The sequence below is a fragment of the Pygocentrus nattereri genome, chromosome 22 (genome assembly GCF_015220715.1).
Source record: "Pygocentrus nattereri isolate fPygNat1 chromosome 22, fPygNat1.pri, whole genome shotgun sequence".
Taxonomy (NCBI): domain Eukaryota; kingdom Metazoa; phylum Chordata; class Actinopteri; order Characiformes; family Serrasalmidae; genus Pygocentrus; species Pygocentrus nattereri.
Window position 1 is genome coordinate 2,009,391 of NC_051232.1, and position 17,500 is coordinate 2,026,890.

Genomic DNA, 17,500 nt, shown 5'->3' on the forward strand with positions numbered 1-17,500 from the left:
TCATCGCACATCCCTGAGAGAACCAAATACTTCTGAATACAGAAAAGATGCTGAGGAAAGAAATGATTTTTTTTTATAAAGATTTTCTTCTTTGGAATATTTTATCTCAGCGAACAGTCACGTCATATTTTCAGTGTAAGACGTAAGGTGGTAACTGGAAAACAACAGACATCTTCTCCAAGGGTGCCAATAATAATAATGATGCTGAAATGTTCTGAGGCAAACACTCAGAACAATTTGAGAGGAGCTCTTCTACACAAGATGTAGAGAACACAATATGATCTGCAGCCGAGTTAAAAACAACACTCACTGCTTTAAATGCAAATGAATCGCTGGTTCTCCATCGCTGGCTGATAACAACTTAGCCTACTACATGCTAATGAATGAAAAGCTTATTGTTTATCTATTAATCTCCTCTGACAAAAATGGTAAAACAGATTGTCCTGGTCCTAAAATCTGATTGGCCAGGCCACGTTCAAAGCAGTTGTACAGTATAGGCACACCTATGACCGCCTCACAGTTCTGTATTAATGCTGTGAATGGACTGGCAGTCTACATCAAATGATAAGGTTTCAAAGCAAAAGGATCTCTTTTTGGACAAAATGACTTAGTAGTCAGAGTTTGATCAGTAATCAGTAATCTACTCTAAATGAAGAACATGTCTTGGTGGAAGAATAATTCATTATTATTCGTTATTATTGTTATTATTATTAATTAAAACCAAGAAGTTCTTGATTTTTTTTGTATTGTTTCATTTTACGCTGTTTCTATATTATAAAAGCAAAAAGCCATTTGACATTACAGTGATTTTACCATGAGTAAGGATTGCTCTTTGGACATGAAGTGCAGTAAGTCACCGTACAGCACGCCCTCTTGTGGCCAGTAGCTTTAATAAACTATATTAGTAGTGGTACCGGTAAGCAGTATCAACAAAATGCTCTAACAAAAAGACAGAGATGTAGGTGCGCACTAACAGTGTTCTGTACGGCACTGGTGATGGTGGACAGCACTCCTCTTGGTGCGCTGCTGGACTGGGCCACTGAACCATCCGTCTGACCAGTCTGATCCGGCTCTGTGGACTCAGCACCTGGATGTTCTTCAGCCTCCTCAGCTTCCTCACATGAAGATGGCTGGCGTATCCGCAATGCCACACCCGCTTTCTCTCTCACAGAGCTTAACCCCTGACCTGGGCATTTAGTAGCAGAGTGGCGAAATGTCAAAGAGTTGAACGTTATAACAAAGTCATGGATGCGTTTACGTACAAAAACAGCCAAACGGCATCCAAACCTGACTTAAAGCAAGAGAATAAAAACCTTTTGTTTGTCTTTTTGTTATGAAGGGAACTAATGAGAAATAACAAAATAAGAGGTGCTAAACAGAAACCAAACGTGTAAAGCATCCTGGGTAGCTCTGTGAAAATGAATAACTGGGAATCATATCAGTCAGTAAAGCCCTATTTAACTAAAACTGCTGGAATATAAAATGATATTGAGCAATATTATCAGTTATCCGAAATTTTAGCCTCTTAAAATCGGTCATGACATTTCAACATCGGTCAGGCTTTAACATATATACAGTATTCTGTCACTAGGATGTTTTCCAAGGCATTCACTCATTGTAAGGCTACTGTGGTAATGGATCAATAGCCCCAGGTTTGCCGTGAAGAGACTCACCCACTGTGGACGTGGCACTGGTCAGCAGGGACTTTCCCCAGGAGCCCCATCCACCCCAGCCTTTAGATGGAGAGGGCTCTGAGATCTGAGAAGCAAGACACACAAACACAAACATTCCAATTCCAATTCATCATCTTATTATACTTTGTGAAAAAATTCAATTTACACATTTTTACACATTTATACCCCATTTACCCCAAATTTATACTTGTTTTCATATCCTTGTTATACAGCGTGTCTACATGTATATCGACAACAGTGAGTTATAGAGTCAGGGACACCACATTAGCAAGCCTTTTTAAGTTTGTGTGTCAGAAACCAACGGCAAAGCACCTACGAGACGTGCTACAAAGGCTTGTTGTCTTAACTTTCAGCTTGAAAATAGCGAGTTTGTGCACTGCATGCACTCTACAGCAGCACTGTGCTATATGAGGCTATCTGGTGCGTCCAGTTTGCACTGTAATGCTGAAAAAGCATTTCACTGGTTTTATTGGCTAGGCAACCTAAGCACTTATATTACCTTGGATATTTGCAAAATTCAACTCTTTTTTTATGTTTTTATGTTCGACCTAACATAAAATTTGTGATGATAAACTGCTATGTTTATTTTTGAGACAGGCTTTTTACCCTGTAATAGCTTTCTATCCTCCTGACTGTGTTGCTGCTGACACAGAATTGTGGGAAATGTAGTGAAGGATTCGTCTACATTGCCTTCAAAAACAGCCAAACGGAAGCTCAGCAAGCGTTTATTACACTTCAGACACGGCCACAGTTTGAGGCCGGTGTTCGATGATTAACACATCCAGTTCACACAGGTTAATTGGTCGTCTGTTAGCTACATTAGTCTCACAGCTGCAGTACAAAACTTTAACGCAAACTTCAGCAACATCTCGGCTGATTACGATCGACTAAATTTTGGGCCAGCTATCAATTTAAACCCACAGCTGCCATGACCATGTGTGAAACTGTGACACTGCACTGCACCTCCACCTCTGCTTCAGCAGCGTCCGGCTCCAAGCTCACTGATTCGTTGCATTCAGCCATATGATCCCCAGAGCCTTGCTCCGACTGGCCCTGAGGAGGTTCTTTGGCCTGGGTGGCTGGAGGGTGCTCTTCTGCACCCTCATTTGCTGGCCGAGGCTCTGGCGTAGCAAAAGAGAGTGGAGGAGCAGAAGGAGAATCATCTGTTCTGGGTGCAGGAACAGGGTCACGTTCCTCTGAAGACGTTTCAAAGACAGTGGGATCTGTGCGTGTCGGAGGGTCTCCCACTGCATCCTCTTGTGACATGGTGTTCTACAAGTAAACATACAAACAAAATAATGTGAATGAGTCGCCGTGTGCTTGGAAAAGAAGACAAGGTGGTTATGACACCTGACTTTCATTCTGCCCTGTTACCTGGACACATTCCCCCCTATAAAATATAAGGAACAGTCCATAAGTCATGTGTTCAACTGGAAGTTGCATCAACTGAATCTTCCAATGACCATGGAGACATCAAAAGTTCTCTCATTCTTTTTTATCCCTCTTCAGTAAATGTTGCGATTTACCGATGAGGTCCATTTGAAATGTCGACCCTGCTATTCAGATTGTAGACTGAAAGTAAGCTATTCATTAAAAATATATATTTCAAGTAAATCACTCTGATCTCTAACACCCGTATGCTGTTAGCATGTATGCTAGTTAACCATACTTTATGAATTTGCTAACTCTATGCTAAAAAAACTCCACCACGTCACTCATTTAAGCAACTGCCAACTAGAAAAGCATGTAAAGAATGAGGTATTGTTGCTAGCTGACTCATTTTGCAATGGTTAGATGCACATTTTCTTTCAGTGAATGTTGAAAAATGCTAAAAAAATGAGAGGACCGAATGGCTCGCCGATCATAGCACCAACACTGGAGCTACGCAGTTACAAAAGCAGTTGCGTTGCCTTTTTTCTCATATTCATGCGTGATCAGGCATAAAGGGTGAATTCCATTGACATCACCACACTGGTAATTACCGCAAATTACCACAAAATTATTCGGATTTGCAGCTTAACTGGCAAACACCTGACTGAGGAATTCATAAACCTGCTCTACAAAAGTGTCTTTTGCTTAAAGGGACCTGACAGGATTCAGCAACTGCCCACTGGATTCTATCATTAGCATGTTTTGAGGTAGCAATGCTAACATGCTAACTTTCAGTGAAACCAGTTACGACGTGTCTTTGCACTCGCGTTCAAACAGGCTACCAAAATGGATGCTAAGCGAAACAATCAGCAGCTAAACGCTTCTCCTGGATGGAGTGCTTAATATGAGTCCATAAAAGTTAAGATTAAGGGAAAATTGCCGTAAAAACCGCCACATCAGGGCTGCTAAAAACTAAAATGCAGCAGAAAGCAGCCTGCACATTTGCACAACCAGCAATGGGCAATTTCATCTCTTTTCAATGAGTCGGATCAGTTGAATAAGCTCATAAACAAGACCCAAATCTTTCAGCTCCAAACGGCTGTTGATTCAGTAGCACTGGGAAGTTTTAAAGAGATTAGTTTGGAAAGGCTGCAGTAAAGCAGGTTTACTTTGAGCTTGTTCCAGTGAAACCAATTGCTAAGGAATGGCATACCTGGTCACCAGCAAAACCATCATGTTGTGTTTTGGATGCTGGGATAGCCATACTGCGTGACCAGCACCCGACCATCACTATATCAGTAAAAACCATCTTAGACCAGCAGGGACCAGCAGAGACCAACATGGGGTACCAGACAACTACATGGGGAAACACCGTCCTAATGACCTTATCTTTAACTCTATATGGATTTGACCATTTGTTTACGGTTATATTGCTGTCCACCTGCCTAGCAAAAGGAAAACTTGAATTTGTATAGTGGTTTGTGCGTCAAAGGTTCTCTAAAGCACTGACCCACCGTGAGTCACTATATGTTGCAAGTTAGTTTGACACTTGCCAGTTTTATTACATGCTGTACTGAAATGTAAGATGCAACGATACAGCCCTTAAACGAGGGTCTCTCGTTCACAATCTTTTGTGGTAACCACAATCTCAAAACATCTAAGTAGTAACCACCTGGGACACCATAGCAACTGCCTAGCAACACCCTAGCAACCATCTGGGACACCCTAGTAACCATCTAGCAACACCCTAGCAGCCATCTGAGACACCATAGCAACTGTCAGGAGTACCATAGCAAGTGCCTAGCAACACCCTAGCAACCATCTGGGCTACTATACAACCACCAAGCAACATCTTAGCAGCTTGTGCACTAATGGTGCCTCATGGTGAAGAAACTTTAGCCTGCAACACATTCTAAAATGAGTGATTTCCAAAGCCAAGCCCACGTGTTTTACATACAATGTCGTTATAGAAGAGTCATTGTGGAATTCATGCCTTTGGAAAACCATGTATGATTGTTTATATTTTTATCATCATTTTCAGATTTTAACTGACCACTGGGACAGCTGTATGAAAAACGCTGCATATCAGACAGTAAATAACACAGCAGAGACAGTGGGGAATTTACTCTACTGTAGGATTCTAAAGGCCCCATAATAACCAAACGTTTAACAGCAAAAGTGAATAAAACATTTCACTACATATTATTTTATATTATTTGGTAAACTGTTTAATATTAACATTAATATTAAAATGAGTCCTTTTCAGTTCCCTGTCAGTTCTCTTTTCCAACCTGGCAATTATCGCATTTTAAGCATCGTCATCAAGTTAGCTGCCAATCATTGACAATATCTGATTACACTGCCCATCGTCCAGACCTAACAGCAACTTTTTAAAAGACTGAGAAAACAACATGACATTAACTTAACTAATTCTAGACCATTTCTAATGATTCGTTCACCATGAGAATGTCCACACAATGTAAAAGGACATGAGGCGCTTCCAAATGGTGAAAAATAAACAAGAAATAAAAACAAAAACAAGTTGTAAGGCTTTGATATGTGAATGAAGGAAAAAGATACTATTATGGCTTTAATATCTATAAGACTAGTAACTAGTAAATATACTCGTGATTTCAAATCCTATAGAATGTAATCAAATATTTTAATAGAGAATCCTGCTGATTTCCCTAAAAAGTGTGCTAATTAAATGGTCAAGATGAACACCAAGTCATTCATAGTGGTTTGGTGGGAAAGACTCACTTCTAGAGAAACTCACAGTGGGAATGATAGGAACCAGGCGTCTTCAGAGTTCGAGTCTCCAACAAATAAACACAAGATGGTTATAAATAGCCTACGCAGCTGAAAGCTTGAGGTTCTGTTTATGACAGTTTGAGAGAAGCTTTCTGATTGGACGTAATTGTGTCAACACCATAACATATGAAACTGTATAGGTTCACTGGTCATTCTGATTAGTAAATAAAGTGGCTATATGTGCGTAGTCGAGGCTGTGACCCCTGGTTTCTGCTGTGAGGAAACCTGAGTATGTAAGTTTCTCTACACATCAAGCCACTCTGAAGGACTCTGTTTACATCTCAATGACCCAACTGTGCAGAAATTTTGAAAAGCAGGTGGACTTCCCCTGCTCAGCAGCACAGTCACAGCTTTATGGTGACTGAATGACTGCATGTAGTGACACAGCTCTGTCCATCACGCCACCCGTCTGCCTGAGAGCAGCCTCTCGAGTTGGGCTACAGCACCATCTAGTGGCTGGTTTACGTCAACACAACGCATCTTTACAAACTTTGTCGGAAGATTTGCAGTAAAAAGGCCCCGGCGAGAGAACAGCAGCAGCAGGAACGGTCACAGAACTGCAAAATGTCCTTAAATACGAGAGAGCAGCTCTACAACGAGGACGGCAAACGACGTGTAGCTTCTCCAAGAGCTTAAAACTGTGACGGCGCTCACAGTTCACTCTGCTTGAAGAAGCAGCTCAGTGTTTTCGCCGGTGGTCGATCTTCTGCCTGTCAGCTGGTCAGCAGATGTCCACCGTGGGCTCGTCCTCGAAGGCAGTGAGCGTGCACTTTTTCATAAGAACACTTTTCACAGCAGCGGCTCGGACACGGCTGTGCGTCACTCAGCGCGCGCTCTGCAGCTCAAATCGGCCAAAACACACACAAATAAACACAAACAAACACAAACAAACACAAACAAACAAGCTTGTAGAGGCCAGCGCTCCTCTTACCGGTGGCTCTCGCGGCGCCGTCGCTCTTTCCGCCCAGGCGCGCGCCACGTCGGCACCGGACCACGTGCTGCGGACCGTGACGTCACGCCAACTTGGGGCGCTCCCATAATAAAGCGAATGCGTGATTCCGCCCCGGCGGGACTGCAGCGCCGCGGACTCCTGACCTGTTTCACGTTACGCAGAGGTTCCTAACCCGCCTGTGAACGACGGGAACCAACAGCATTTACATTTCACTGCGTGCATGAATGTGTAACAATATTGTTCTGCACGTGTTTAATATAATGAAGAACCTCACTACTGTGAGGTTAATGTGCATTTATTAATCGTATTTCATTTGAGAGCCTCCTGGACTGGCACTTGTTCTGTTGTGTAGTATATATATGTAGTATATATATATGTGTGTATGTATATATACAGTACTGTATGAAAGGTCTCAGGCACCCAAGACACATTTTCAGCATCTGTTTATTTGTGTAGTTTGTGTTTATTTGCTGAGAAAAGTGTTAATATTAGAATAAATAAAATGTATAGAATATTAATTAATAATAATAATTAATAATCGAGGAAGCCCAGTATTATATGTAGTTAAACAGCAGCTCCTGGTTTGACCAATCAGTGCTCAGTAAATTGAGCTCATGATGTAATTGATGATATTAACGAGTCTCTGTGGCGGCTGTGAAGGTGTCCAGGAAAAATATGGACCCGAGAAATTCTTGTTACTTTTTATTGTTTTTCTGTTTATCTGAATTATGAATACGACTTTATTCTAATGTATATGGTGATAAACTCACTGCTGAGGTAAGTTATTTAAAAAATTGCTTAGATGCCTAAAAGTTTCACGCATCTATTTATTTATAAAATATACGCATCTATACGCAATCAACGCAAATAAAGGTCAATAATGCATCAGTCATTCATTCATTCATTCATTCATTCATTCATTCAGTCAGTCAGTCAGTCAGTCAGTCAGCCAGTCAGTTATTCATTCATTCAGTCAGTCAGTCATTCAGTCATTCAGTCAGTCAGTCATTCAGTCATTCATTCATTCATTCATTCATTCAGTCAGTCAGTCAGTTATTCAGTCAGCGAGTCAGTCAGTCAGTCACTCAGTTAGTCAGTCAGTCAGTCAGTCAGTCAGCCAGTTATTCAGTCAGCGAGTCAGTCAGTCAGTCACTCAGTTAGTCAGTCAGTCAGTCAGTCAGCCAGTTATTCAGTCAGCCATTCAGTCAGTCATTCAGTCAGTCAGTCAGCCAGTCAGTTATTCAGTCAGCCATTCAGTCAGTCATTCAGTCAGTCAGTCAGTCAGTCAGTCAGTCAGTCAGCCAGCCAGCCAGCCAGTTATTCAGTCAGTCATTCAGTCACTCAGTTAGTCAGCCAGTTATTCATTCATTCATTCATTCATTCATTCATTCATTCATTCATTCGTTCATTCAGTCAGTCAGTCAGTCATTCTGTCATTCATTCATTCAGTCAGTCAGTCAGTCAGTCAGTCAGTCAGTTATTCAGTCAGCGAGTCAGTCAGTCACTCAGTTAGTCAGTCAGTCAGTCAGTCAGCCAGTTATTCAGTCAGCCATTCAGTCAGTCATTCAGTCAGTCAGTCAGCCAGTCAGTTATTCAGTCAGCCATTCAGTCAGTCATTCAGTCAGTCAGTCAGTCAGTCAGTCAGTCAGCCAGCCAGCCAGCCAGTTATTCAGTCAGTCATTCAGTCACTCAGTTAGTCAGCCAGTTATTCATTCATTCATTCATTCATTCATTCATTCATTCATTCGTTCATTCAGTCAGTCAGTCAGTCATTCTGTCATTCATTCATTCAGTCAGTCAGTCAGTCAGTCAGTCAGTTATTCAGTCAGCGAGTCAGTCAGTCACTCAGTTAGTCAGTCAGTCAGTCAGTCAGTCAGCCAGTTATTCAGTCAGCGAGTCAGTCATTCAGTCACTCAGTTAGTCAGTCAGTCAGTCAGTCAGTCAGTCATTCAGTCAGTCAGTCAGTCAGTCAGTCAGTCAGTCAGTCAGCCAGCCAGCCAGCCAGTTATTCAGTCAGTCATTCAGTCACTCAGTTAGTCAGCCAGTTATTCATTCATTCATTCATTCATTCATTCATTCATTCGTTCATTCAGTCAGTCAGTCAGTCATTCTGTCATTCATTCATTCAGTCAGTCAGTCAGTCAGTCAGTCAGTCAGTCAGTTATTCAGTCAGCGAGTCAGTCAGTCACTCAGTTAGTCAGTCAGTCAGTCAGTCAGTCAGCCAGTTATTCAGTCAGCGAGTCAGTCATTCAGTCACTCAGTTAGTCAGTCAGTCAGTCAGTCAGTCAGTCAGCCAGTTATTCAGTCAGCCATTCAGTCAGTCAGTCAGTCAGCCAGTCAGTTATTCAGTCAGCGAGTCAGTCATTCAGTCACTCAGTTAGTCAGTCAGTCAGTCAGTCAGTCAGCCAGTTATTCAGTCAGCCATTCAGTCAGTCATTCAGTCAGTCAGTCAGTCAGTCAGTCAGTCAGTCAGTCAGCCAGCCAGCCAGCCAGCCAGTTATTCAGTCAGTCATTCAGTCACTCAGTCAGTCAGCCAGTTATTCATTCATTCATTCATTCATTCATTCAGTCAGTCAGTCAGTCAGTCAGTCAGTCAGTCAGTCAGTCAGCCAGCCAGCCAGCCAGCCAGCCAGCCAGCCAGTTATTCAGTCAGTCATTCAGTCACTCAGTCAGTCAGCCAGTTATTCAGCCAGTTATTCATTCATTCATTCATTCATTCATTCAGTCAGTCAGTCAGTCAGTCAGTCAGCCAGCAAATGAATGAAGAGGAAAGAACGCAGATAAAACGCCGCTGTAGCTCATTTACGCTGTGTTTGCGCTCTTTAGTCGCCGTGTGTCAGTGTGGCTGTAGGGGGCTCTAGGGGGCTGTAGGGGGCTGTAGGCTCCGCTGTGCTGGTGTCTCTGAGCGCTGACCGGAGGGGCTGAGAGTTTACAGTATATACAGTCACACCGCGAATGACCCCAGCGAGTGTCGTGGCGGCTGTTGTCTGCAGCGCCCTCTGTCCGGCTCGTTGGTCTAGGGGTATGATTCTCGCTTAGGGTGCGAGAGGTCCCGGGTTCAAATCCCGGACGAGCCCGCTTTTTAACCCCCTTTACTGCCTGCAAACAGCAGCTTAAAGCGGCGCAGGGACGCGAGTGAGAACAGAGAGCGCTGATTAACCCGTGCAATGTCGCTCATGACGCAACTAAGAGCAATGAAAAGGCTCATTTTCAGCCCCCACTGGCTTTTCTTTCCTCCTGAGATCCACGCGACAGTTTTATATACCGAGAAGAGGCGAAATTCATTTTCAGGAGCTTCATCTCTTCCATTTTAAAATCCTTACACACATTAATGAGCTGTGGGCCTCAGCTGAACTCAGCCTGGCGCTAAAGTGCTACAGGCTAAATAATGACATCACAAGGTCTGCATTTCCAGCTTAGTCTCTACATATGGATTGTAAAAACTGGATAGTGAACGGTTTGGAAATATTTATGGATTTAAATATTCAATTTTCCTGTTTATCCAGCGCAAGAAAAACTGGGACCATCCAAATCTGAAGTTGTGTCTAACTCCTTTTGAATTTGTCAGATTTGGGCAAGATGGCAATGTAAGTCACTCACGCAGAAAATGCTGGAGAATCGCTGTTTAAAATTTTCCTCAGTATTCCGGAATCAGAAGGAAAGGGGTCTGTCTGAATAGCCCACCATTATACTCTCCATATACATTACTCCGGATTTCTTCAGGCAGCTGGATCTACTCCTTATCTAAAAAAGCTGACTTAGCATTTTCAAGAAAGTAAGTCATATTTGAAAATAATGAATCCAGATCAGGGTCATGGGGGGGGGCTGCCGGAGCCTATCCCATCAGGGGAAGGCAGGGGCAGCCCCCCACGACCCTGAGGGAGAAAATGTGATGTGAATCCAGGTCAATGTTAGATTAAATAAATCATTGTTTTTTTAATGCCAATGAGAAAATAAGTCATTATTTTGAGATACTAAGTGTCACGATTGGCCCATCCTAGTCTTCCATGTGTGTCTGTTTACCTTCCAGTCCTACATGTGCTTGTGTTAACCTCCTGGTCCTGGCCCCTTGTTTTCTGACTCCACCCCTGATTGTTGCCACCTGTGTTTTCCACCTGTATCCTGTTTTCTGTCATTATCCCTGTTTGTATTTAAGCCCCGTGTTTGCTGGTCTTTGGATATATTGTTTGTGCTGTTGGAAGTGTTTTGTTATTCCCACCTGTGTTGTGTGTTTCAGTCCGTGTTTATTTTGTTATGTCTGCCCATCCATTTCTCCGTGTTGGCTTGTTGAACCTGGACTGTTATGACCACAGTCCTGGATTTGCCCTGATTAAATCTCGCTTTTCTCCGCATGTGCACCCGCCTCCTCATCGCTCCCCACCGTTACCCTAAGTTATACACATAAGAAAATAATAAATAATAAATAATGAAAATATGAGAAAATGTCTTCTGTGAGATACTAAGTCAACATTTTGAAAAAAACGAGTCAAAAAAGTCTGAAGTCTGAAGAACTATTCCTTCAAAATGGCCTAGTACATCCGCAAGCATGGAAAAGCTCAACCTCATGTTCTCAGGTTATTATGTGTTTCCTGAGTGAGCATTTTAAAGCATTCACTGAATATTTTTAGCATAACGTCTTTGAAAGCTAATAATGTCATAACTTGTAATCTGCATGTAATCGCCTCATTTATCTCTAAAATAAAAGAAGCATGTATTAAAAAAAAAATCACAAAATCACTTGTATACAAAAAATGCACAGATAAACATTTATTTAAAGATAAGTTTTATATATAATAATACAATATTAGTCTGTACAGTATATATCTTATTTCACAGTTTAATACAATGACGTAATACACGATTCCCTTACAGTGAAAATATAATTCAAAGAGACAGAACTCAAGATATAGATTCACATCTTCATAGAAATGCATAATATTTGCAGAGATTAAAAAATAAAAATTATATCAAGATCATGGTGCCTAATAAAAATATGTTCATTTTCCCTTTTAATTGTATCATTCTGTAAAAAAAAATTTGCCCTGTAGTTTTTTTCTCTGGGAAGGTTTGTGTAATGTTCTTATACAGCTACACAGAACCAAAAATAGAGATGCTTTAAATCCTTTCTGGCTTTCATTCTTCTTTTCTGTCGCTCTCATTCCTCTGTCCAGTTATGCTTTCCTGAGCTTCTCTCTATTTCTCCATCTTCCCCAGCACATAAAGCACTTTTGAGGTACTTCAGTACAACATTGATATCAATGACATCCTTCGCCTGAGCACAGAACTACAACAGTGATAAGCAGAAGATATGAAAAGGACCAAGAGGCACCAGCACTAATCCATTACAAACTTCCTGTGTACTGTGATGAGTTGTTGACATTTATTCAGCCACCAAAGCTTGACTAGGACACTCCAGCACGATTCAACCTATTTCAACCGATGTTCTAAGTGACAGTGAGTTAAAAAACTTTAAAAACAACATTTTTCCTGAAACTTTTATTGTACAATAGCACAAGTGTGCTTTATCAAGGCATTCTATGGTTAATTTTCCCCCCTCAATATGTTATAATAGTGCCTTACAATCACTTTTACAGCAAAACATAAAATTTGACCGGGGTGCCCAAACTTTTGCACACGGCTGTGTTTATTCCATCATTACTACAGACAGCAACCTCTACATGTTTCCTTGTAGCACCAAACATGAATAAAAATATGAATCTAAAGTCACTTATAATAGAGGCCAGTGGGCAGCTGCTAAATTCCAGTGGTAAACATTTATGCTAAACATGTAATTAGCATATCAAAAATCATGAATACTTAAATTAAGCTGTGAATTCTTTCAGATACTATTCATATGGGTGTGACTTTCCACAGGCTCTGTCTGATTAATGTAAATACTGCACAAGCTTATGGAAAGTCACCGGGACTTCTTCTCACCTTTGTTGCTCTAGTCTTTGAAAATGGGATAAAACGTCTAAAGAACAGCTTTAGTAAGACGTCTCGACTATCTATTATATCTACTATCTAGTATACGCCATCTCCTGTACTATTACAGCTGAACTTTGACATTTTGTTTTCAATTGTCACATATTTCACATGCTTATTCGCAGAATTTAGCAACTGCCCATTGGCTTCTGTTATTAATGAGTTTCGAGTAACTGGGTTTTGTGTTCTTTTCTAAACACAGGAACATGCGTCAAAGTTACTGTCTGTGGTAACACACTGTACACTACAGATGCAGCAGACAGAGATTAGATTGAAAAATGCTAAAGTATTCCTTTAAACTTGGGGGGGCCCAACCTGGGTCCTTGAGGGCCTCACTACTCCTAGGACACTACTAAATCCGACCCTCTTGAAGAGATTGGTTGAATCAGGTCTTTTTTAGCAGTGATATCATTGAACACTGCTGGACTCTGACCCTCCGGGAGCCTGGCTTGACCTCCCTGGTTTAAGCATTCGACATCCTAATGGATATGTGTCCATCAAATCAGGTTAAAGTGCACATTTCCACGTTTCAGTTCACTCTCTACACAACAGTCATATCACTGTGATTTTTCAAAGGTTAGATAGAAAGCGGCATCCTGGTCCATGTCTTCCGGAATGCCTTGCAAAGTGTCTCAATGAGGAATCCCGCTGATTTTTCTCAATTTCTGAGTAATTCAGTGGTTTCAGATGTAAAAAAAGTCATTCACAGTGGTTTGATGTGAAATGGTCCATTGCAGACAAACATACAGACTCTGACTGTGATGTTTACAGTGGTGGTGATAGGAACCAGGGGTCACACACATAGCCATTTAATGACCAGAGGACCTCTTTTCTTTGAGGACTATTTTGCCGTAGAACCCCCTGCGTTTCCCGCTCCACCACGTATCAATAGTTAAGAAAGTTTTAGGCCAAAAGTTTATCTCAAAACTATTGTTCACAAATGTCTCAGACACTTCCTGTGATAGGTTTCTGTGATTTAGAGGTAGACGTCTGGTTTCCAACACTTCTGCCTCTAGAGCATTCATCAAATTACTCTGAATGAGTTTGTTTACATTTTACATATTAAATATGCAGAAACGTCATGGAAATTCCTCATTAAGCAAATGACGACTAAAAACTACATTACCCATAACCAAGACGAACTTGTTCCTTTACCATAATGCCCCTTTTAAATGGTTCACATTTAGCAGTAAATACAAACTTGCTCTTTGAAGAAATTCATACTGCCCCCCAAAGCTTCCATCAAAGGGAGGCATGCCAGCCCTCAACAACCCAGCGTTCATGCATCATTATGATTTCAAATATTGCCAACAATTCAAATCTACCACTATAACAAACCTCAATTAAATAAAGCCACTTCTCCCCCTGTCTATATGCTATATAATAGCAGCTAACTGTTTAAGCAACTGTGTAGGCTAATCTGCAGGATATTGCTACTTGATGTTTGAACAAATTAGGCCCTTAGCGGCCATTACATGTGGTCCTCATCCTGGGACCACTATTTTAGAGGAATACTCCATCATATTTCAACCTAATATCCATGAGTTGTTCATTGTGATGGATCAAAATAAGCTTATAGGAGAACCCAACAGCCGCTGCCCATTGACCTGTGTAATGGGCGTGGTTGGAGAGTCATTTTTTGGTTCTTTTCTGTTCTTTTGAGTTTGGTATCCAAATCATTGCCAGTGGTAATCGACCATGTTCTACAGAGGTAGCAGACAGACTTTAGGTCTAAACATCTGGAGTATTCCTTTAAGTCCACATGACACCCAACTGTCACTCTATCCGCACCTGGATTTGCATGAAACTGCGACTGATGTGCAATAAGAGTTGCATAGATACGGTACAGTACACAGTACTTACATATTACTCAGATCAAAAATCACGGACAAGCCTCAATGGAACAACATGAGCGTCTGGTATTGAGGCTCAAAGCACTGCAGATATGAACTTAAACCAAACCCATTCTTAAACTAATAAAGGAACCGGTCTGATGCTTTAGACTTGCCGCTTAAAATATGTTTTAGTAACCCAAACAATCTACAAAATTAATAGTTGTAAGCATAAAAGACACTGATTAAATCTAATCCTGATGATGCTGGATACATAATACACACGACGGTTACAAAATGACAAACTTACATGGTTTTCTTGACTAATATTTAGAAAAAAAAAACAAACTAAAAAAAAACAAAACAGAGAAATTCACATTATTCAGGATTGACCCTGGGCGTGTGTGTGCATGTAGGAGGTTTTGTAGCGTGCACTACACCCTTTGGCCAGCAGAGGGCGGAAGAGGGAGTGGGAGAGTTTAAGGGTGTGTGTTAGGCCCGGCGCCAGGACTAAAGCCCAGTTTCAAATGACACCCAAAGCCCTGTGAAGTCCACACACTGATGATGTCAACAACAATGTCTCACTTTAATCTGCTTATGATTTTGATCTATTAGTCTGGCATTTATGCCTTTAGACCCAGTGTGCCGTGTTCAGGGTAATGGAATGTTCTAAGGTCTGCTTGGTCACTTTTTATAACAGTTATCTTTGAATAAGTCGTGCCCCTCCAGTCCTTACGCAGTAGTAGTGGTCTTAAGATAAGCTTTTGTCCTGTTCTGAAGTTGAAAAGAATTTTTCTGTTCCTTAGCAAGTTCTTTTGTAGTTGTGGTTTTGATTCATGTATTAATAAGATTTGAGCAATCGTTTTGGGGGGGCCAATAACAAATGTGGGTGGGCCTATGACCGCTAGGTCCAATCATAACACCACCACTGCACATGGCACAAAAAAAGCCTAATATGTAGCCAATACAAGTAATGACTACGTTAATTGATGCAACCCTTTATATTCGGTGCACACAAATTTTAGTCACCCATGCTGTAGAAGATAATGGGTTTAATAGGCCATGATGAATGTTTGGTGGGGCATCGCCCCAAAAAATGCCCACCTGACGCCAAGCCTTGTGTGTGTGTGTGTGCTGTGTGTCTGTATGTGTGAGCATGTGTGCACAGAGAGTGAGAGACAATGAAACGGAAGAGAGAAAGAAATATAAACAGTTCCATAAGGTGGCTCTCAGGCTCCCACTTTGGTCCTTTTATCTCCATCTCTTCCACCTGCATGCTGCAGACAGTGCGGTCCGACTGCTGTCCTGTGACAGCTACATCTTAAAAGGTGCCCTTTCCCACCCTACTAGTAACTTTGATGCCTTTCCATGTCAGACCAAAAGGTGGCGCTTCTTGTGCAGCGCGAGGTGATCTGAGCGTGAAAAACTGCGCTCGCAGTCCGGACACTGGAACGGTTTCACGCCCGTGTGCTTCCGGAAGTGACGTGTCAGCTCGTCGGAGCGCGCAAACTTCCAAGTGCAGCCCTCCCACATACACCTGTATGGCTTCTCTCCTAAAAACACATAAACACAGAGGAAGCAAATGAGAGATGCATGTTTACAGTAGCAAAACAGTGCAGAGCTGTGTAGAGGCCACCCACAACTACTAAATACATGATCTAATTTCTCAATATTTACCATATCCACTCTTTGTCTTCACTGCAGCTTCTACTCTTTTCAGGAGACTCCAATCAGTTTTCAATGAAATCTGCAGGGATATTTCTCTCAAAGTTCAGTCTAAGAAGTTTGTTTCCTTAGAAGAAAACTTTCTGCTTCTTCTGATCCGAAACATTCAGTGATGCTGAGGTCTCGACTCTTTTTTGTCTAATTCCTTTACTCAGTAAGAGCTTCTTGAAACACAGACTCACAGGGTGGAGTGGTCTTCTCACAGTGGACACCCGTGGATGTTTTCAGATCTGAAGCAAGAGTGGAGCTCAATTTTCTCTCAAAGATGAAAGCCTCAATTTATCTGATGGGGACAGTTTTGGTGGTCTCCCAGGTGTTGCAGGTGGTTGTTACACAAACTCTTCAAGGGTTATTTAGTAAAGAGCATGATTCTATATAGAACTATGAGCACTCAAAGAACCCTTTGCATGATTAAAGGGTTCTTTGCATCATGCAAGGGTTCTTTATAGCACCCAAAAAAGTTCTTCTGTATTAATAGAAGCATTTTATGATAGAAAGAACCCTTTAACCCTTAAAATCCCAGGCTTATTACATGCAAAGGATTATTTAGTAACTACAGAGACTTCAGTGCAAACCAGCTGAGCTTTTCTTAGGTTGTAGAAGTGTGTATTAAAACTTTGGGCCTGGCAGTGGTCCCTGGCCATTTGGGGGTCAATCATGTAAAGAATTGTTGAACTTGAAGAAGCGTCTTTTTTCAGTGTAGGAGTCTCGTTTTCTCTGTAGCTTTAAATCATTGTTTGAACTCCAATTTAATTTTTTTCATTTGCTGTTTTCCTTTGACTTTCGTCTTCCTCATGAAGGTGGAGTATCTTCTGTCTAGTCCTCTCAGAAATACATGCATATAATGGCTGTTTTGACTGTAAAGTTAAATAAATTCAGGCTGCTCTCTGACTATTAGTGTATGTATATGTAGGTCTTTGGGTGCTTGTCTGAGTGCTGGTGTGTACCTGTGTGTGTGCGTCTGTGGGCCTTGAGGTGTGAACTCTTGGTGTACACTTTATTACAGCCTCCAAAATCACAACGGTGAATGCGGCGCTTCTTCAGAGGGTCTGGAGACTCCAACTTACGCGTGTGTACGATCACAGAGTGCGTGTTCCCCCTGTGAAAGAGAGAGAACAATCAATGAAATC

General features: G+C 41.6%; 2 protein-coding genes and 1 non-coding gene across 4 annotated transcripts in view; 1 reads left to right on the forward strand and 2 right to left on the reverse strand.

Moving 5' to 3' along the window:
• The window catches only part of fam114a1 (family with sequence similarity 114 member A1), a 19,751-nt gene extending 12,880 nt beyond the window's left edge, over positions 1-6,871 (reverse strand). Inside the window, exons 1-4 of one of the 2 annotated variants that reach the window (XM_037533068.1) lie at positions 6,808-6,871; positions 2,664-2,966; positions 1,674-1,758; positions 975-1,186 (exon numbers count right to left, since the gene is read on the reverse strand). In XM_037533068.1, the coding sequence (XP_037388965.1) occupies positions 975-1,186; positions 1,674-1,758; positions 2,664-2,960 (594 nt within the window). In that variant the 5' untranslated portion in view covers positions 2,961-2,966; positions 6,808-6,871. Of the gene's footprint in view, positions 1-974; positions 1,187-1,673; positions 1,759-2,657; positions 2,967-6,807 lie in introns of both variants that reach the window. The other variant, XM_017685199.2, reaches the window with a different exon arrangement.
• Positions 6,872-9,833: 2,962 nt separating this feature from the next.
• trnap-agg lies at positions 9,834-9,905 on the forward strand. The gene has a single exon. It is a non-coding gene; the product is annotated as a tRNA-Pro (tRNA).
• A 2,404-nt stretch (positions 9,906-12,309) lies between these two features.
• Positions 12,310-17,500, reverse strand: part of klf3 (Kruppel-like factor 3 (basic)) — a 25,871-nt gene continuing 20,680 nt past the window's right edge. The window contains exons 6-7 of the mRNA XM_017688255.2: positions 17,318-17,469; positions 12,310-16,198 (exon numbers count right to left, since the gene is read on the reverse strand). Of these exons, the coding sequence (XP_017543744.1) occupies positions 16,017-16,198; positions 17,318-17,469 (334 nt within the window). The 3' untranslated portion in view covers positions 12,310-16,016. The remainder of the gene's footprint in view (positions 16,199-17,317; positions 17,470-17,500) is intronic.